The 20,982-nt window shown below is 49.5% G+C and overlaps 1 protein-coding gene across 29 annotated transcripts in view; it reads right to left on the reverse strand.

Moving 5' to 3' along the window:
- The window catches only part of Ank1 (ankyrin 1), a 189,694-nt gene that overhangs the window by 45,123 nt on the left and 123,589 nt on the right, over nucleotides 1-20,982 (reverse strand). For 27 of the 29 annotated variants that reach the window (XR_015453496.1, XR_015453497.1, XR_015453495.1 and 24 more), the window contains 15 exons: nucleotides 20,310-20,408; nucleotides 16,049-16,147; nucleotides 15,440-15,538; nucleotides 14,105-14,290; nucleotides 13,211-13,309; nucleotides 12,671-12,769; nucleotides 12,384-12,482; nucleotides 10,432-10,629; nucleotides 9,225-9,323; nucleotides 8,716-8,814; nucleotides 8,050-8,148; nucleotides 7,043-7,240; nucleotides 6,402-6,500; nucleotides 5,845-5,943; nucleotides 2,287-2,484 (listed from right to left, as the gene is read on the reverse strand). Coding sequence is in view for 23 of the 29 variants with exons in the window: in XM_004855293.3 (XP_004855350.2) it covers nucleotides 2,287-2,484; nucleotides 5,845-5,943; nucleotides 6,402-6,500; nucleotides 7,043-7,240; nucleotides 8,050-8,148; nucleotides 8,716-8,814; nucleotides 9,225-9,323; nucleotides 10,432-10,629; nucleotides 12,384-12,482; nucleotides 12,671-12,769; nucleotides 13,211-13,309; nucleotides 14,105-14,290; nucleotides 15,440-15,538; nucleotides 16,049-16,147; nucleotides 20,310-20,408 (1,869 nt within the window). In the remaining 6 variants the exon portion in view is untranslated. The remainder of the gene's footprint in view (nucleotides 1-2,286; nucleotides 2,485-5,844; nucleotides 5,944-6,401; nucleotides 6,501-7,042; nucleotides 7,241-8,049; nucleotides 8,149-8,715; nucleotides 8,815-9,224; nucleotides 9,324-10,431; nucleotides 10,630-12,383; nucleotides 12,483-12,670; nucleotides 12,770-13,210; nucleotides 13,310-14,104; nucleotides 14,291-15,439; nucleotides 15,539-16,048; nucleotides 16,148-20,309; nucleotides 20,409-20,982) is intronic. The other 2 variants (XM_087217382.1, XM_087217379.1) reach the window with 1 other exon arrangement.

A 20,982-nucleotide genomic window follows, 5' to 3' on the forward strand; every position in this document is an offset into this window, starting at 1 on the left:
ACCAGACCTGGCTCTGTAGCCACTGACCTGCATTTGACCAACTATTTGGTAAAATTATTCTTGTTCAGAACCTCAATACCTTTACCTTAAAAATTAGGTATCTAAAACTAGATCAGGTGTTAGCAACGTTTTCTGTTCGGAGCTGGATTGTCAAGACCTTAGAGCCACGGCTTTGTAGCAAGTCCCCGACGTTGCCAGTTGTGGTAACAAGCAGCTCTGGCCAACACAGAAATGAGTGGGGATGGCGGTGCTCCAATAAAGCTTTATTTACATAGAAAAGGAGTAAGGCGGGTTGGGCCACAAGTCATCGGTGAATTTTATGGTACCTTCCAATTATAACATTTCCCATTTCCATGCTAAATTTCAGAGACTTGGTTTCCTAACTTAGGATAGAGGGATTATCACTGACTTAATCTCAAGGACAAAGTGGGGAGCATTTGAGAAAGCACGGGTTATGTGAAATCATTTTGAAGAGCATGATGGGCCCTGTAAAGGTAGCTTGTCATTGTTGGCACTGGTGCAGCACTGTACAGAGGGGAGGGTGCCTTGGGAGTGAAAGCCCCCACTCTGTATTTCTCAGCTCAGCCTTCTGTGAGGACAGCATGTGCACAAAGTGTCAGAGGCTTCTCTCCCCCATCTTACCTCCATGACCTCTGTAGACAGTGGGACAGATTTCTGTTCTCTGCCAGCACAGTCCCCAAGGCTGCCCAGGGTCCAAGGGTGATGCCCCCAGCACTGAGGTCACTGTGTCAGCCACCAACCTTTTAGGCAGGTGCCTCACCTGACTCAAGATCATCCCAAGAATCTGCTGTGTGAGGGGTGTGGGTGAGGGCGTGTTTCTGGAACAGACCCACCATCATTACAGTCTACTTATGTAGCCCAAAGATGTGGGATCAGAAGACATTCAGGCTGTCATGAAACACAATGTCCCACCATGACAGTTCCCGCTGGGGAGTCACCTGTCCCCATGTATACAAAAAGGACCAATGGATTGAAAGGCTTTTAGGAAATCTGAAGTTACTCCTAAAATGCTCATCTTTCAGAAACTCTTATGTTAATTTATCATCTGCAGTGGTTCTTGTACTATGTGATTCCATTTATATAAACGTCCAGAACATGCAAACTAACAGAGCAGCTGAGTGGCATCAGGGTTGGGGCTTTTGTGGAAGGGAAAGTGGCCGCTCTGCAGACCAGGTTCCTGATGGGTTATGAAAATGTCCTAAAATTACACAGTAGTGACAATTGGCCAGTCCTGTAAACATACTAAAAGCCATCAACTTGAACAGTGGTAAATTTTGTGAAATTTATTTCAGTAAGACAGTTATTTTAAAAAAGAAGTAATTCTTGGTCAGGTTATGAATTCTTTTGAAGTAAACTAGCAATAACTCACCTAGAAAAAGGATCTTGTGACCCAAGGACTGTGTAACATTTTATTATTTTGGGGGGCGGGGCTTGCTTAAATTATTTTATTGGTACATTTTAGGTATACAATACATTTACATTTATCATTGGGTGCTTATGCCTGTACATGATGTATCTTAGTTCTTATTTTTTCCCCATTACCTGTGAGCCCTTTACTCCCTCCACCCTTCCCTATTTACATAGACTTTATTTCCATTTTTTTTCTTTTCTCATAAGTTTTCCTTTCCCTTCTTCTCTTTCCCCTTCCTCTCCCACCACCCCTACACCTTTGGACTTTTTCTTCCTATTTCAAATGATCAGTTTTAATCATTTTAATTCTTATTTACACTTTCAGTTTCTCACACTAGAGAAACTATTCAGTATTTGGATTGTGTAACATTTTAGAAGACTTCATGTTCATCCTCCTGTAATTTCTACATTCAACTCCTAATGTATAGGTCTGTTAAAAAAAAATCTTCCCCCATAGGAAATGAATATTTCATACCAAACTATTTAAAACATTCCTGATGTAGATCCTGGGCCATATTTGAGAAAGTGAACTCTGGATTTTCATACTGATCTTTTTGTGATTCCCTGCATGTGTCTATTTAGAAAGATAGGATGGTACAGGAGAGTTGGAAAAGGCTTTGGGGACAAGCAATCTCCCCAACCGTTTTCTACAAAACTGAGCTAAAGCTGACATAAGGCTGTTGTAAGGAAAACACACACACGCACACACACACACACACACACACACATACACACACAGAATCTAACTCAGATGAGGAGCACACAGTGGGTACTCAGCACGCAGGTGTTATGTCTAGTGAGCTGGCACCGATTACTGCTGAGACTGAAGGAGGCATCTGAAGGCGCCACACCTACCTTGTTCCCCAGGTTGCCGTTGGCTTGCTTCGAGAGGAGCAGCGCCACCATCTCTGCGTGGCCCTCCTGAGAAGCCAGGTGGAGGGGAGTCACACCTTGCACTGACTCTGCATTTGCAGACCCCCCATACTGCAGCAGACTGCGGGCCACTTCCATCTGGTTCTGCTTGGCGGCGATGTGCAAGGGTGTGTAGCCATTCTGAAACAGAACAAACACCCGGAGCTTGGGGACAGATGAAATAGGAGTGCCTGAGGGAGGCCTCAGAGCAGCCACTGGGCAGGGCTGGTATCTCCTAGGAAAGTCACTAAGTCAATAAACAGTCCACCGGGTCTGGACACAGTTAGCTCTCCAGGCTCTCACAGTCAGCATGCACCTGTGCTTTCTCCACCACCTATTTTCTGGTATTCTTCTGGGACAAACTTCAGGGCAAAGAAAGCTAGGATTCAAATAGGTGACCTACAGAACAACTCTAAGGTGAGGTAGGTAAGGAAGTTAAAGGTCCCTACTTCTTCTTTCCTGCCATAAGAACCCAAAGTCCCCAACACTTCAGAAAGGAAAAGAGGACATGGTCTTTTATCTTTCCCTGTGCAGCTGGGCCCAGGGCTGCCCCTCGGCTGCTGGCACCAGGCAGGGTGGTGTAGGGGGCAAGGAATATCTCAGGAGAACATAGGAGCCAGTCCTGGTTCCACTCCTAATAAGATATGGGGCCCTAGTGCTTCCTCTAGACCAGGGCTGAAGGGACCAGTGACCTCGGTAGGGGATGAGGACAAGGCCAAACTGGTCGGAGGTCAGGGAGAGGTCATGGAGGGACACATGCCGGTCAAAGGCTCTGCTTTCCCAGGAAATGAGCTCACAGGACAAGACAGTCCACCATCTAGACCTCTTTGCCTATTTCTTTTAAGACATTACAAGTGGATAATGATATCTGCCTTCATTTCTTAAAATTGTTCGGTGGATCAAACTCAATAATGCATAAGAGTGCACCTGCCCAAATTAAGATATTGAAGCAACACAAAGTGAATCACGTCTTTGCAGTGCAGTGTTCACAAGACAGTATTAATTCCAAGACAAGATGGAGGAGGTGGGCCCTGGACATCAGCTGTGGCTCTGTCACTGTGCAGCTCATTCACTTAATCTTGTTTTGGTAGCAAAACCTTATCTCTGAAGGAAGCGGTGCCTGGGTTTCCATCTGGAGTAAGCTCGTTGCCTCATGCAGATAGCTGGTCTAGAGACAGATTCCTCTGGTCTTCACTATTAGGAACCACTGTCCCTTTGGTATCTGTTTTGAGCTTCCCCACAACCATGTAAAGCAAGGCAGGAGTTTTTCCCTGTTCCATGTCGTGCGCACAGAAGCCACTTGGGTAAACGACAGCTGAGCCAACCCCTGGTCCTTCAGCCAGAGCAGTGCTTCTTGAACTGCGATGTGTGTGCAAGTCATTGGGGACCTTGCTCAGATGCATATTCCCATTTGGAAGGTCTGAAGAGGACTCAGACTGCCCCCCAGGGACCACACTTCGAGCAGAGAGGCCCAGAATACTCAGGGTGCAGGGCCCAGCCCCTTGGGAGATGGCTAGAGGTGAGAGGTCTCAAGGCTGCCCTTCTTCCCTCAGCCAGGGCCCCTCTGCTGTCCTTGAGGGCGGAGTCCTCCGCCTCCACCCCGCTCACTATCTTGTTATGGTGACTAGCATTTCTGACTCTGCCAGGATCCCTGGCCAGGAAAAGGGAAGGGAGAGGGAGGGGTGTTTACCAACATGGTAGAACTCCAGCTACACTGCACTGGAGGCCATGGAAAACAATAGCAAGGTTGGTCTGTAAAGTGGCTTTTCTAGGGAAATTAAGAATTGTACCTCACTCCCCAAATTAAATTGAACAAAAAAATTCTCTGTGCAGAATTCTGTAACATAATTCCTCCTCCTTAACTGGATGATATTATGAAAATAACATTCTTTGGGGGTCACGTTCAAATGACAACATTGGCATTTTGATTATAATACAATTAATTAAGCAAAATAACTTTTATACTGTATCAAAAAAGAGCAAAGAAAAGGAGATACAGTTCAAGGAGTCAAGCCTGAGACACAGAGCTACCTCCCAACACAGATCCTTACTGTCTGAGAAATAGTCTGTAGTGTGGTCAGGAGTATCCTGGCAAAGGCAAACCTGCCAGCAGATGGCTAAGGCTACCAGATCACCTCGGGTCTAAACCAAGGAACAAATTACCAACCTCTGAACATGGATCTCCGCACCAGTGCTTCCTCTAGACCAGAGGTCAGGGAGGGACATGTGCCTGTCAAAGGCTCTGCTTTCCCAGGAAATGAGATCACTGGAAGGAATGCAGGAACAGAGGGCTCTGCCTAATCAGCACAGCTCTAGCATCAGACTAGGAAGGGGAGGGTTTGGTTTGGGTGCGCAGGGATTTGCATGTGAAATTCTACAAAATTGCCAGACTACTTTGGGAACTATTTTTTGCCATGGAAACAAAACCCATCTGTACAGGGTTTATGCTTGCATTTAGCTCTCTTTAAATATCATAGACCTGGCTCTGATTCCTTTTGTATAAGTAGGCAAGTGAGGAGGAGGAGGAGGGGAGTCTGGCTTTTTATTTTTAGAAACAGGAGTAAGCTGACATCTTAGCAGGGCCACATGTTCCCTCTGCACAGTGATGTGGGGCTGCTACGACAGCAGCAGGGAGAGGAGCCCCAGGAGCCTGGGGCACGATGCTGTGAGGTCAAGATGAGCATCTGTGCCAGGCAGGGAAAACACATGGAATTGCAGCATGGACTCCACCCGCACAAGGCTGCAGGCAGCAGCCAGAACCCCACAGGGGGCCCCACCCCTTGACTTCCATCTCTGCAGCCCAGCCTCTGTAGTGCAGCCTCCTGGGGGCAGGACTGCTGTACCCTGTCCCTCTGCTTGGGCCACCAGCCTCATAACGTCCAGTGCTGCAGACACAGCCTCACACAGCCCTTGCTGCTGTCCCTTGGGAGGAGGGCAGCCTGTTTATTCCACCTTCTGGCTCTATCCTAATCTTCCTCCCGACCCTGGCCTGGTCTGGCCTGCAAGAGGACAGCACGCTGGATGCCTGTCTACCATGGGAGAGGTACAGTCAGGTGTGTCTTGTTAAACAAAAGCTACCATCCTTGTGTCTATCACACATATTCAGAAGAGGCTTCTCACTTCATGGTTCCCACAAGTTCCCTGCACTCTCAAAGCTCCTCCAGGGATGGTCATGGCCCCAGCTCAGAGTCACCCCCAAGGGCAGGTGCAAAATGGGACTTCTGCAGCCCGGGGTAGGACTCCTGGACCAAGGCTCAGGAGCTTCTCAGGCACAATGACCTGTGACAGCCAGCTCACCAGACTCAGTGGGTACACAGCCACCTGGAGCACATGCTTTATGCGTGTAGCAAATCCCACCTCCACGAGGGAGCTGTTGTGGGAAGTGTCACCACGCCCCATCCCTGTCCTGGCCCTTAAACGGCAGCATTTATGCTGCAGGTGACATTTATGAGAGCAAGGAGCGATGTCTGAGGTAAGAACAAACACCCAGGAGGGCCTTACCCAGGCAGGGCTGTGTGGGGAGCCACCCCGGGGCAGCAGCAGCTTCACGATGTCCAGGTTGTTGTGGTGAACAGCCACATGCAGGGGTGTGAGGCCATTCTGCAGAGGAGGAAGCAGGAGAGAGGAAGCCCTCACTCAGGTGTACTTGCCATAGGGAGCCCTCTGGGGACACAGGCATCCATAGCACTTATTTTACATGGGTGAAATCTGGCTAGAAATCCATCCAAAGCCAGGCTGGGGCATAGCTCAGAGGCAGAGCACATGAGCTGGGTTCCATCCTCAGCACCCTTATCACTAAAATAATATTTAAAAAGAAAAATCTGTCCAAAGCCAGTCTTGTCTGGGAGTCACTAAAGATACATCCAGCAGGATCCAGGGCCATCTTCTCATCCCTTAGGGGACCTCAGGGAGCATCCTTCCCACAGGACAGGGCCTTTGGTGGAAAGATGACTCTTTCCAGAGGCTGCTGTCCCTATACAGCTCCCCACTCAGCAGGAGGAAGCACTGGCTCACAACAGTGCAGCCCACCTGTCCTGTTTCTCTGGCCCCACACTCACTTTGCCAGCAGCGTTCGGATGCGCATCACGTTCCAGCAGCAGCTCTGCCACCCGTGCCTTCCCGTACTTAGCTGCCACATGTAGAGGGGTAAATCCTTTCTGAGGAGAAACACAGGCCATCAGGACCCCAGAGCTGGCATTGTCCACCTCGAGGGAAGCCTGGGCAGGAGGCTCCCCTCTTTAGCAGCATGGGGATGCCAGTCAGACCAAGGGCACCTCAGTAGGGTTCCCACCAAGGCCAAAACCTCAGGAACCCACAGTGCACCCCCATCCCACCCCCTGCCCCACCATCTGTGGCTGTCTAGGAGGGACACCTGTGGGGACTGTCACCAACTGTCAGCTCATGGAAGGAAGGGCTGAGTCTTACTCCTGTCTGTGATTGGCCTGGGAGGTGCTGGCAATCGCTCTATGAGAAATGGACGAAGGCCACCCAGGTGCAGAGCATGGCTCCCCACCCTTTCTTGGGGAGTAGACAACACTGTGGGCTCACAGAGGGTGACCAGTCCTAGGGTCGCAGCTGGGGTCCGCTGCTGGGGTCTCACTGTGTGCCCTAGGGTGGTCCTGAATGAGTGAACTACCGGCACTCGGCATTGCACCCAGCCAGCCTGCTGTCATTTGGGACAGGAAGAGGAAGGCTGTACCTTGGTCATGCAGGCCTGAGATGCCTCTTTCTCCAGCAGGGCCAGGGCCGTGTCCACATGGCCCTCTCGGGCTGCGATGTGCAGGGGTGTGTGCCCGGCTGTGGTGGCCAGGTTGGGGTTGGCATTACTTTCCAGCAGGAGCTTCGCCATATTTGTGTGGCCCACTCGAGCTGCACAGTGAAGGGGGGTCTGGTCATCCTGGAATGACAACAGAGAACAGGAAATGTTACCCAAGCCAACTCTTTGCGTGGGTGGTGGTGGGGTTACTAGGAAGACATGAGGGCCTTTGTACTGAGCTACAACCCCAGCCCTTGTTTTTTATTTTGAGACAGGTTCTCACTAAATGCCCAAGTTACTCAGGCTGGGTTGGAGCTTGTGATTTTCCTGCCCCAGCCAGAGATCTAAGTGCCTTTCTGGAGATTACCAGCCAAGAAGATAAAGAGCTGGAATTTGAATCACCTCTCTGAGTTACCCAAACTACTGTGTCCATCTTTTTTTCTACAACTCCTCAAGTGAGTTGTTATTTCTATTTAATTGCCCAAAGGCTCAGCCTTCCCATCTGGAAAATGGGAATAATGATATCTACCTCTGAGAGTCAGGGTCAGGATCAGGCAGGTGGTCTTCACAAAGTCTTTCACATGATCCTGGGCACAGGACAGACACTCAATAAACTACAACTGCTATGCCATCTCTGTGATCCTTTCTAGGTGTCCTTCTGTCTTCAATACTTCCCTCCTTATCCTGAGACTAATCATTAGCCCAATAAACACTTCTAGCCAGCCACACTCCTTGGACTTTCATTATTCTACCGAAATTCAACTTTGAAGAAAAAAATATCTGGCCTCCTCAGAGCACCTACAAAGCAGAATCAGAGCTTCCTGTGACCTAAGTGGGAATAATAAGTGACCATAGAGCCACAACCCTGAGGCCCTGCCTCTAATGAAGATGGATTCCCTGGCTTGAACTCCCTACGCCACAGGACCCTTTCTCCAGCCCCTAGAACTTACCTTGGCCTTCGCATTGACTTTGGCTTTGTTCTGGAGTAGATATTTAGCCACTTCTGTGTGCCCTGCTCTGGCTGCCATGTGTAGTGGGGTCTCTACTTTCTGTAAAATAACAAAATTACAGAACTGTTAATACATGCTGGACTTGTCAAAGGATATATGCAGAGCTCCAAAGTGTCAGGCTGGAACAGCTCAGTGGGTTTTTGTCCAAGAGGTGGAGTTGCTCCAGCACACAGCTCTTTAGCCTGCTGTGTGTGTGTGTATGTGCATGTGCATGCATGCATATGCTCATGTATGCATTCTAGTTATACTTAAAAGTAAATATCAGAGCTAATGAATATTCAGAAATGTAAACATGTTTCCATGTAACATGGAAGTTCCAAAATATAATCCAAAATAAAGCCCCAAAGACTCACAGATGTGTGACAAATGTAATTGGAAAGCATTGGTATAGATCAGCGATGGCAGACCTTTCAGAGCTTTTAATGATCCAAACAGCCCTCTGTGGCACGCATGCCATAGGTTCGCCGCCGCTGGTATAGAGAAATGTGTGCCACATGTCTGAAGCCTTTGCCATCCGAGAGTTTCACCTCTATCCCCAGAAAGGAGACTCTGGGAGCCCTTGCCAGAACTCCCCCACCAGAAGCTCCACTGTCCCCAAGGGCTTACCACATTGGAGGCATTGGGGGATGCCCCCCGCTGTAGGAGGTTCTTCACGATGGGCAGGTGCCCCATGAAGGAGGCCACATGGAGAGGGGTCAGGCCAGACTAGAAGAGACAAGAACAGAATGAGCAGGTGGGGCCTCCCAGAGGGGAGGGCGGCAACATCTAAAGCTTCCATCTAATGCTAGATGCTCATGGCTGCTTCTCCAAGAGGAAGGAGCTAGCAGGTTTGCTTTCAGAAAAAAGGCCAGAGGAACAAAATCACTGGAGGGAAAATTCTGTCCACTTCTACCACTCAAAAAATTGCTTTGGATCTTCCAAAGCTCTCTGAGACTTGACACAGGGCCCCTTGTCTCAGTCCCAATTCATTCTGCTAACCAGGTACACATACACATGTGCACACACACACGTGCACATACTCCTGCAGCCACAGGCATCTATGAAGGAGAACGAGCTCACCAAGAGGGCAAGGCTCAGGGAGGGAGGCCAGTGCAGAGCCAGGGTTCATGCCCTACCTCGGTGACCGCTTCGATGGAAGCCCCCGTCTTGAGCAGCAGCTCCATGACCCTGATGTGGTTCTTCTTGCAGGCGATGTGTAGGGGGGTAAAGCCGTTCTGCAGCCCCACACGAAGGGAGACAGATTTCAGGGTTACATAGTAGCCCAGGGGCACCTGGGGACTGGCAAACAGACCCTGATGCCCCCAGACCAATGAATAAATGCACATCTGCGGGATAATTTTGTGATGTCTGTTAGAGTAAATTGCATAAGAAATAGGTAGCTGTTGTTTTGTGCACAGAGCATGTTCCTGAACACACTGTGTAGAAGCCTTTTAAAAAATATTCTATCACATTTCTGGATGCACCGAGAGCCAGCTCTGTAAAGCTCCCTTAAGGCTAAATTTACAATAAAGAGTACTTTTCAGAAGCAAATCATGTTCCTTCTGCCCTGAAGCTGTAGATGGTTTGAGTGAGATGGATGTCTGGCCTGAAGTGAGATATTCTGGAATGTTAACTCCACAGGGGCAAGGGCAGGGCTTTTTGTTTTCATTTTTGTCTGTCTTTTCAGTGCTTTATCCCCTCAGGGCCTGGTTCTCAAAAAAGAGGAAGTGGTGTGGGGAGAGAGGGGATGGTTGGTGCCCTCTCCTAACAGTGACAATGTGTAGAGACACTTCAGATTGTCAGAACTAGGAGAAGCTACAGTGCCCAATGGTAGGGGCCAGGGAGGGTACACAGGACGACACGGCAGCTCCAAATGGCAACCATCCTGAGGTTGAGAACCTCAGACACCTGAGTATGGGGCTGTGGCCAGTGTTCCAGGGATTCTGGAGAGTGAATGAATCCTGAACCACCCTCTGCTTTCCTGGCCCTTCGGCTCTCCTCTGGCAATGGGCAAGACCTTGATGGGGCCATGCACCTGCTCTGTGTGGATATATGGCCCCTCCAGGTCCATAAATGCCTGGGAGCTCCTGCTTGGGTGATGAGGGAGAGGAATGGGCCGTAGGAGGCAGACTAAGACACGACTGCTATCAGTTCTGCTGCTCCAGCCCATAAACACACTGTGAGCACTGCTTCCTGAGTCAGCTCTTCAGGGCACAAACACAGCCCTGACCATTAGCACTGTCTGTGGGGGCACCTGTGCCAACCTTGGCCTGGGCTGGCAGCTCTGGGCTCCTCCCTCTGCCCTGGGCCCTGCACGACCTTCTCCAATCGCCACCAACTCACCAGGGCTCTGGAGTTTGGTTTGGCCCCTTTATCCAAAAGGACCTTGGCCACCCTATGATGGCCACAGTGGGCTGCCACGTGGAGGGGGGTCAGGTGGTCCAGGGTCATGTCGTCTATCTCTGCATTGTATTGCAATAGAAGCCGGACACAGTCGAGGTGGTCTCCCTGAGCCGCCATGTGAATTGGGGATAGGCCATTCTGGGTGACAAAGAAAAACAAGTGATCAGAAAGCCTTCTAGGAATGGAACACAGAAATTCAGGACAATGGGGCCTGAATCTGACTCCAAGTGACATATTGAAGTGACACAGAGTGATAACCTCACTTCCTACTCTCCAACTTGGATCCTAAGTGAACCTCCCTCTTCCTGCTGGCTTTAGGCTATAACAGTCTCCTTCCCACCTAGGCAAATCCTCCATGCCATGTGGCCAGGCCACTTCTTCCATGAAGCCTCCCCTGCACAGCCCAGGCCTGCAGGGGCTTCCTGATCTGCACCACGGGGAAGGAGGCCTTATTCTCACACTTGCTGAGCCACTCCCTGCCATGCATCGGCACCTTTCCAGATGTGTGTGTCTTTTCTTCTGACTCACCAGCTTCTTAATTAGAATAGGGGACTGTGCCTAAAGTTGCTAAAATGCCCTCAGTGCCCAGGGAATGCAGGTAACGTGTACAGTGGTCTTTAATCAATGTGGTCTTGAGGGAAGGAAGGAGACAAAATACCCCTTGGGTCTAAATTCTGCTGTTCTATGCCCTGACACATATGTCCATAGCTGTGAGTGGGCCTGGTTTCTGCCTTGCTCTACTTTGATAGGTTTTTAAATTCACCCCAGAGAATAGGCAGAGGACCTGGAGGAGGTACTGGTGGCACTGTGGGGTGACGGCCTTAGCCCTTCATGGAAATGCAAATCTTCATATTAGAACCTAGGAATAAGCTTTGGTTTGGCTCCTAATGGAGTCTGAGAAGAACAGTTTGTGTATGTGTGTGTGTGTGTGTGTGTGTGTGTGTGTGTGTGTGTGTGTGTTACTGGGCATTGAACCCAGGACCTTTGCATTGAGCTATATCTACAGTCCTTTTTTTTTCTACAGCCCTTTTTTAATTAATTTTTTTTTTTTGAGACAAGGTCTTGCTAAATTGTCAAGGCTGGGCTTGAACTTTTGATTCTCCTGCCTCAGCCTCCCAGAGTGTTGGATTATAGCTGTGTGCAACCATGCCATGCTACGGCTCTCTCTTTTCTCCCTTCCGTCACTCCCTCCCTTCTTTTTTGGGCTGTACTAGGGATCAAACCCAGGGCCTTCATGCTGACCTATATCCCCAGCCCTTTTTATTTATTTATTTTTACTTCAAGACAGCATCTAATTTGCTAAACTTCCCAGGCTGGGCTCAAACTTGCAATTCTCCTGCCTCAGCCTTCCAGAGTGCTGGGATTATAGACATGTGCGACCATGCTGCCCAGCCAGGCTTTTTTCTTTCTAGTTTCACTTCCATCTAGCCCAGGCTCTGCAAATATCTAGGGTTCTTAGCTCCTGTCTTTCCTGGAGCTAGAATGAAAGAGATAGAGACTGATTTAGAGAAGTAGGCGAACTTTAGTCAGGGGGCCAAATTTGGCCCTTGGTTTGTGAATAAAGTTTTATTGGCACATGGTCACTAGTTTGCACATTGTTCAGACATTGTTCAGGACTGCACTTCTGCTCTGTTGGCAAAATTTAATCATTGCAACAGAGAGAGCAGCCTGCAAAGCCTAAAAATACTTAATATCTTTAGATAAAATCTTGCCAGCTTTGATCTAGATCATAATTAGAGCCTCTTATGTGACAAACATGGCAATAAATGTCACATGAATGGTTGCCTTTGGCTGTGGAAGCATCTCTATTTTCCAGACATGGGAATCCCTCCCAGTGCATGTGACCTGGAGCCCCGCCTTAGAGATACCTCTCCCAGGAAGGAGGCACGGACCTTGGTTTTGGCCTGGATGGGTGCCCCGTGGTCAAGCAGGATCTCTGAGATGCGCACATGACCATTTCGAGCTGCACAGTGGAGAGGTGTCAGTTCATCCTTTAAAAGACAGTGAAAAACAGAAAGCCGGGAAGGCATCCATCAGAAGCCACAAGGGAGCAGCTGGCTGCGGACGTGCTGATGCTTCCCAGTCAGCCCAGCTTCGTCCCCAAGCCCACCACCGCAGGCTCCCCCTGAGTCCCTAAGACCCGACCTTGACATTGGGAAAGGCTTGTGCTGGGACCCACCTTGGTCCTCGTTTCGATCTGTGCCCCCCGGTCCAGCAGGAGCCGCACCATGATCACGTTTCCCCTGCGGGAGGCGATGTGCAGTGGGGTGATGCCGTTCTGGAGGGGAGGAGCAGGCTGGTCAGAGCTCCGTGTCCTCTCCATGCACGATATGCGCCCCATGCTGGCCCCCACCCAACCCACAGCCACTCTAACCTTTGGGCAGGTTGACTCTCCCCAGGAGGGAGCACAGACCCTGTGAGGCCTGGGGCTGTGGTAGTTGATCTCCCAAGGCAGCCCAGCCCCATCCCCATCCCTGGAGGGAAGCTGACAGATGGTTATCTAAGAACTGGCTCCACACTTCCCATCTCTAGAACTGCCAAATGTCCTCTTGTGTTTTCTCAAGCCCTGAGGATGACTAGGGACATGGCAAGAATAGGCCTTCACATACACCAGGGCTGCTTCCTCCTAGGCTTGTCAGCAGCATGCATGGCTCCATGGTGCCCAAGCAAGAAGTGGGGCACCCTGGTTCCAGACAGGCGCAAGAACCAGTGATGGTACCTTCGGTGTAAAGTTGACGCTGGCACCCCTGTTGAGGAGGAGCTGGGCCACACTGAGGTTCTCGTAGTGGGCGGCGATGTGGAGTGGGGTGAACCCCGTCTGGGCACAACAGAGAGAGGAAATTCATCACCTGTGACTACCAGCACCTTCCCCCAGGGCAGCCCAGGGGTCCCGGAGGAACTGAGACATACAGCAGATTTTGATAGGGCCAAGAGACACTTGTGGCAAGTTGTGTTCCAAAGCGATTGTGACCATGCTTCAGCTCACGAGGTTACCCCAAGTTCTAGCCTACTCCTCTGGATGGCTACTCATGAGGAAATCTCGTTCATAAATGAAGGTGTGCGGAGCTCACAATCCTAAGATGACTCAGCTGCCTGTCCAAAGCAGACTCTGACTGCCCCGATCCAGTCTGTCTCCTCACACCACCTCCATGCCCAGTCGGCCATGGCCCAGACCAAGCTCAGGGGTGAGGAGGGGGCTACGTGACAAACTGCAAATCCACTCCCACAGAGGAGCACTTCCTACAGGTACGGCATTGGGTCAGCAGTGCCTGGTAAGATCAGACCACATAGACAAGTAACTGGCCAGGCCTCCTGGGGACCCCTTCCCCACATTCCAGCCTCTGCATGGTAGGGGTACTCCCTCCCTGCCAAGGGAAGAGGCAGGGGGCAGAAGAGATGAAAGTTCAGATCGCCACCTCCTGAGGCTCCTGGAGACCTCCTGCCTCATAGGATGCTGGAATCCATCCTGCAAACACTTGTCTGGGTGCTCACAGGGACCCTGGATGTGCACAGCTGGCCAGGAGAAAGCAGGGAAGCACAGGGCCTCTTCCCCATTGCAGGGCTTCCTGAGTCTGGCCGGCAACTCCCCAGGGGCTTGGCCTGGTGGCCTTACCTTAGAAAGCACATCTGGGTTGGGGTCGTTCTGCAGCAGCACAGCAGCCGTCCGAGTGTCATCATTGCGGGCTGCGATGTGCAGGGCTGGGAGGCGCACCTTGCCTTTTGTCCCATAGTTGATGAGGTGGGCCACCACATTCTCATGGCCCTGCTGCAGAGCCACAGCCAGTGGAGTGAAGCCATCCTGCAGAGGAGGGGAAAGACCAATTTGCTTGGCCTGCAGACAGGACACAGACTTCCACCATGGATTCCTGCTCCAAGGGTCTGAGCCTGCAATGCCTCCTCCAGCATGCTGCTCTGTATGCAAATCCCTCTCCTACCTGCAGGCCCAGCTTACACACTACCTCCTTCCTAAGGCCTTTCTGGGTCCCATTTGCTCGTTCCATCTTCTCACAGGGTCTGCAGTGATTTTTCTTTAGCACTTAATTTTCCTTACATTTGGTTCCAGCCTGAATGTGTGCTATGAGAGTCTCTTTTTTAAAGGTATTGGGGATTGAACCCAGGGCCTTTACACTAAGTTATATTCCTAGCCCCTTTTTATTTATTTATTTTTATTTTGCATCAGAATCTTGTTAAGTCACTCACTAAGTTGCCCAGGCTAGGCTTAAATTTGCAGTCTTCCTGCCTCTGCCTCTCAGAGTGCTGAGAATGTTTATGAGCCACCATAGCCAGTTTATGAGAGACTTTTTATTGCACCTTGTTTTTTTGCCTAAGCTCCCTCTCATCCCATCTTCTGGTACCAGTACTGATCTTTGAAGATGGCAGATGTATTCCTGAATATCTACTACATGCTAGAAACCAATTCAGGCCCAGGGCACTGGGCTGTGAGTTACTAATATTAATTCCCTCGTTTGCATATTCCTGTGAATGCTCTGGGGCCCCATGAAGTGGGGTCATACAGTCACTGAGCTATGCAGTGTTCTGGGCCAAGAGAAACCTCAGCTCCATCCAGCCCAGACCTACCATTCCCAGGACAAGGCTCAGGATCAGAGATAAGAAAACTTGCTCTCGGGTGTGCCAGGGGTTTTCGACAAGACCCCTTCTCAGAAGGCCCAAGGCAGCCTTGTCAGCCTGACATACCCAGCACCCCACCTGCCAGCCTTCTGTGCTGGCTATGGTAGGAATGACGTCCTTGAGTCCAGCGTCACTTCTTTGCTATGTGATGGGCCTTCTGAGACCCATGACTTGGTCTCTCATCTTCTTGAAGTGCCCAAGGGCACCCAGGACCAGTGACCTGTACTTCTGGAGCACTCAGTGACCCATGACATCCTTACGACATGTGTGGCAATGTACATGTGTGTCACATACCCAGGACATCTTCCAAGGTACTTACTTCTGTGGCCACATTCTGATTAGCTCCATTTTCCAGTAAGAACTTCACCACTTCCAGATGATTCTCTTGTGCTGCCATGTACAGAGGTGTGAAGCCTTTCTGTAAACCCAAAGAAAAGCCATTCACATCAGGGATGTGAAATGAGCCACCCCCTTAGGACAGGACAGCTCCCCCTTCACCTCTGTTCAGTCCCACCTGTGAAACCATGTTGTCACTCTGAACTGGGCTGGTGGAATTATTACGAAAGGCCACAGGGTGGGGACACTTCCCTGTGGAAGTCTGTTTCATTCTTTACCATTGGTCAGTCTTAGGCTCATTTGTTCCCTTCAGCTTTTGCTCCCTTCTTCATTAACTCCCTCCCAGCATACATAAAATTTATCTCCTCACATGAGCCATAACTAAAAATATTATATGCCTGATTTATTGAACAGACATGGGGTCCACAACAACCCAATCCCAATGTGTAGAAAAACCATGAAAAAAGGGTAAAGGGTGGATAACATGGCGCTAATAACCCTAGACTCTGCTACAGTGTGTGTGTGCACACATGCATGCACAGCAGACTCATTCCCACTGTGTGGGAGGAAATAGCAGCACGCAGTGCATCACCTGGGACTGAGCATTGACATTGGCGCCATAGTTGACCAGCTCCCGGACCACCTCGTTCTGGCCAGCGAGGGCAGCGATGTGCAGAGCGGTATTCCCTTTCTGAAACACAGAGGGAGGGACTGAGGAAGTTCCCTGACTGGGCACAGGATCAGAAGCAAGGCTGGGGTCCCCGGGGCCTTTGCTTATAGTTGCAGGAGGTGGAAAATGCACATACTTGCTCCTGGCCCATCCCACATCTCATAATAGTATTGAAAGTGTGGGGAGAAAAATTTCTATGTAATCTGGGATCAATAGCGCTGATCACAAGAACACACGCACACTTGACTTCCCAATCCATTCCCCTGTCACAAAGCACATTTGTGAGGTTGGCCGGCAGGCCGCCGTCTTGGACCTGCAGCTCCACTTAGCACAGTGCAAAGCCATTGGTGGGCAGGAACCAGGGAAGGGCAGGACATCCTGGACCAGCAACCCTGTTCTCCTAAGGGCAAATGCTGGGCCAGAGGGGACAAAGACCACAGAGCATGAGCAGGAGAGCAAAGTATTGAAGGGAAAAAGAAAGGATGAGAAACACTCTATGATGTCTAAGGAAGAGAAGGAAAATACAAAAACAAATAGGGGAGCTTTGACAGCAAAGGAAATATAAAGAAAGAAGATTCAGGGCCAGGGATTCAGCTCAGTGGTTCCGTTGCCTGCCTCACAAGCACAGGGTCCTGAGTTCGATTCCCGGTACCAAAAAAAAGAAAGAAAGAAAGAAGATTCAAAATATTAATAAGTAAAACCGGATGAACAAGCTTTCACCAAATTGGAGAGGAGAGAAACAGAGATAATAATAAAGCCTGGGAGAAAAGTGAAGCACATGATTGTTTTAAACTTTTTGAAAAATAAGAACATTAACAAGCCAAGCAAAGCAGTGCTTGCTTGTGTTCCCAGCTTCTCGGGAAGCTGAGGCAAGAAAGCCAGCACCATGGCCCAAACAGAGGCTCTGCACCACCTGTACTGGCTTCCCTATTCAGGGACATTCTGGGCTCAGGCTCTACTCAGCACTTCCTTCAAACAGGGCAGGTGGAGAATCTGGGACCACAGCCAGACCCATCTGTTTCTGTGCTGTTTAAGGAGCCGCAATTTCAGGTGACCTCATCTTTGATCGTTCAGTCGACCCCTCAAGGCCTCGGGTCCTGCATCCTAGGATTCAATCAACCTTGGAAGGAAAATACTAGAAAAGTACTGCACCTGTACTGAACACATACAGACTCTGTCTTTTGTCATTATTCCCTAAACAAAACCATATAACAACTATTTACAAAGCATTTACATAGTATTAGACATCTGAAGTCATCTAGAGATGACTTAGAGTCTATTGGAAGATGTGTGGAAGTTATGAGCAAATACTGTGCCGTTTGATAGAAGGGATCTGAATGTCCTAGATCTTGGTACCTGTGGGTGTCTTGGAACCAGTTCTTCCAGGATATAGAAGGCAAGTGTATGTGGTTTTTAAACTGACCTCCATGAGCATGTACTGATCATCTCCAGAGGTGACAAGTGGGGACTTAACTCAGTTCTGGACTGTGGCCACCTGTCACCTGCATACACAGCTTCTTACCAAGGGGGAATTGAGTGGCATGGGCCAAGCTCCTTGGCCACCTCATGACCAATGGTGCCGGTGTGTCCACGGGTGCAGGGCGCTAGGGGGCTGGCAGGAGCTCGGGTCTTTTTTTCTTAAACTTTGGTTTATTTAGGTACCAAAGCCTGTGTTGGGCAGAAGTTTCCTGTTTGTTGCCTCCTAAACCTCTTTTTTATTTCTCCTTAAGTCCTATTTGATAAGTACAAAGGTTCTTTGTCAAATATTCATCAGAGAATAAACATCAGAAGTAAATGATAGATGCTAGCTAATAATTTTTCATGGAAGTCTAAAGAACCTATCAGAGAACATTTGGCACCTGGGTCTGGTTCATTCACAGTACTGAGTAGAGCAGGCCTGTGGGCACCAGAAGCCTCTCTAGAAGCCAGGGCTCTGAGCTGTGCATGGAGCCCACCCATCTCTGTGGATATGGAGCCCAGGTCCGTGCGTACTGTGTGGGTGGGTATGGGGCAGAAGACCAGGCACAGGGGTAACTGAGACTTGGGTTGCTGCCCTGAAGGCAAATATGTCAAAGGCTTCTTTCCCTCGAATCCCCTGCCTGAAGTCTACCCACTCTCCTGTCCTCCACCCACAGGGAGGGAAGGCCCTCTCTGTTTTGGCAGGTGGTCCCTGTGCCACCCAGGCTGCAAATCTTGGCCTGTGCCATCAGGGAAGAAGGCAGCGCTGGTGAGAAGTGAGACAGAGGGAAGACCTTGGGAAATGGGCCTATGGCCCCATGTGTGCACACATACCACCCAACACACACACACACACACACACACACACACACACACACACACGCTCTGCAAAGCTCAAGAAGGCCTTGGCCCTGGGTCAGGGAGCCAAGAGGCTGTGACCCTCTGTGTTCCCTGCCCCTCCCTCAGCATGGAAGAATTGGGCCTCCAAGGAGCAGGAGAAATCACTGAGCTCCATTTTGATCCACAAATAGTCAAACGTTTCCATTTTCAGGGACTCATAGAGCCATAGAAGGGAGAGGGCTGAATCGGTGCCCAGTGGAGGTGAGCAGAGGGGAGCAAAGCTGGGGCACTGGCATGAAGGAGGGGAAAGCTCACTCTGCTTGTCAGCCTCTCAGGGGCTGACAGAAGGAGGATGAGAAGAAGGGGAGCCGGAGTGTTTGCCTCATGCTTTTACACTTTTAAGCACCACTTAGGAACCTAGATTAGTTTTGGCTTCTTGCTTTCTTATATTTTTAATCTTTCCCAGGCTTGGGAAATCCATTGCAATTCCTCAACCTGTTAGGTGTCTTCCTTAGCCAATGGTTTGAGTTTCATTTCCCCCCCCCGCTTTCCTCTGTATGGCATTCCAAAACCACACTGGCTTCTAAAATTTCCATAAATAAAAAGACACACCAAGTGTTCTTTGCAAAATAACAATCAAAGAGGGGAATTTGGAAAGAGTAAAAATGCTGAAGCATAATGTTTTCACAGTTCCTGGGGAAATGCCAGGGAAGAGCGGCCACCCAGCCCACGCACAGCCTGTCAGATGGTACACTGCTTGCAGCCAGGTACAAGAGGGCATCAAAAAAAATAACAATTGCATCCCTTCATTCAGAGAAGGACAGGGTGGCAACAGGGTTAGAAAAAAAATGCCCCAATCTAGTATATGTGCTGCTGAAGCGAGCACAAAATGCCCCAATCTAATGCCAGAAGGATCAGTTTGGTTTATTTTACCAATGAGTGCAAGTGAGATCTTTTCACATTTGGGAAATGACATGAAAATTACAAAATTTTACTTTGTGAGATGATTCGACCTTCATAATATTTTGGTAGTTCACTTCATACCCATAAATTGTATCTGTTCTCTACATATTGTTCTTCTGTGTTCTCTGCTTGAGAGGCGGCAAAATGCATGCTGCAAGGAGCTAAAATTGAGGCTGGGTGTGAGACCCCACTTACCAAATAACAGGTGGGAAATAAGAGGCTGGGAGAAAACTCAAGTAACAAACATGAGAAGCAGGAGGCAAAAGCAAAAGGGGAAGTCAAGGAGACAGTACTTACGTTAGTAAATGGAGGTGATTTTTTTTGTTTCATGATTACTTTTGCTTTTTAAATCCTGCCTGTAACTGTTTAACAAGTTTAAGAAATAAAACTTAACCTAGACTCTGTTCTACAGCCCTCAATAACAAGTCACCAATATTTACTGATTTCTTCCTATATGTTTATATACACTTTATGTACACCACTGCACTGTGATTGAGTATTATACTCCCCATGTTACACGAAGAAACTGAGGCAAGGCCAAAGGTCACAGAGCAGGGAAGTGCCTCAGCTGAGATGTGAACCTGAGGCTTCTCACTGAGAAGCTTCTAGGACTCCAGGTGCCTGTATGAGTCAACAGCCCATGGAACCACCAGGAAAAAGTCAGAGACTCAGATTTGTAATCTGCTGATGAGCAAAGTAAAGGGCCACTGAATCTTTCTGGAAAGAGGATCCTGTGTTTCAGGTGGTGTTATGGACTTGCTGAACTGGGAGACAACTGAAAGGACAAGACAAACTCAGATCCATGTCTGGGTTTCTCTCACAAAGGACTGGCTTCTCGGCCAGTGTCTGGGATAATATGAGAGAGGGATAACACAGCCCGAAATTCTCAATGCAAAGCGCCCCCATTTACCATGAGACATACCTTGGTTGTTGTTTCTAGAATGATCTCTTTGTGCAAAAGTTCAACCACCATCTTCACATGGCCTTCCTTGGAGGCCAGATGTAAGCCGTTCAGGCCATTCTGCAAAGACATAGGCAGGAAGTATGGCTTAGTGGGCTATACACCCTGCCTTTCCGAGGGCCTAGGAGGAGGAGGGAGCTGGAGTGCTCTGACGTCGTTTACAGGGGTGCTGTGCATCTATTCCCTCACAGGGTACAGTGCTCCAGCCTCCCTGAGCACCTGCTATGCAGGTGGGCGCATGGGGACCAGGACAGCAGAGACACAGAAAGGATGGTCACAAGACCACGTGTCCTGGATATCAGTTAAGGTGGGGAAGCTCTCTCAAAACCAACTGGGAAGCTCACAGCTCAGACCTCGGACAGTCCTCAGGAATGGCTGTGGTTTGGAAGTGGCCCCCCAAAGACCCACGGTGGTACAGCCTTTAAGAGGTGGGGCCTACTTGGAGGAAATTAGGTTCCTGGAGGTCCTTGACAGGGATACTGGGGTGCAGGGGGTTTTCCCCCAATCTCCCCTCTCTTTTTCCCAGCTTCCAAGAGTTGAACAGCTCCCTCTGCCACACGCTCCTGCTGTGATGTACCATGTCACCACAGGCCCAAAGCAACAGAGCCCAGTGACCAGAGACTGAAACCTCTGA

This window comes from Heterocephalus glaber, unplaced genomic scaffold (assembly GCF_053883595.1).
Source record: "Heterocephalus glaber isolate CG9 unplaced genomic scaffold, H.glaber_assembly_v1.0 deba00001461, whole genome shotgun sequence".
In the NCBI taxonomy this organism is placed as follows: domain Eukaryota; kingdom Metazoa; phylum Chordata; class Mammalia; order Rodentia; family Bathyergidae; genus Heterocephalus; species Heterocephalus glaber.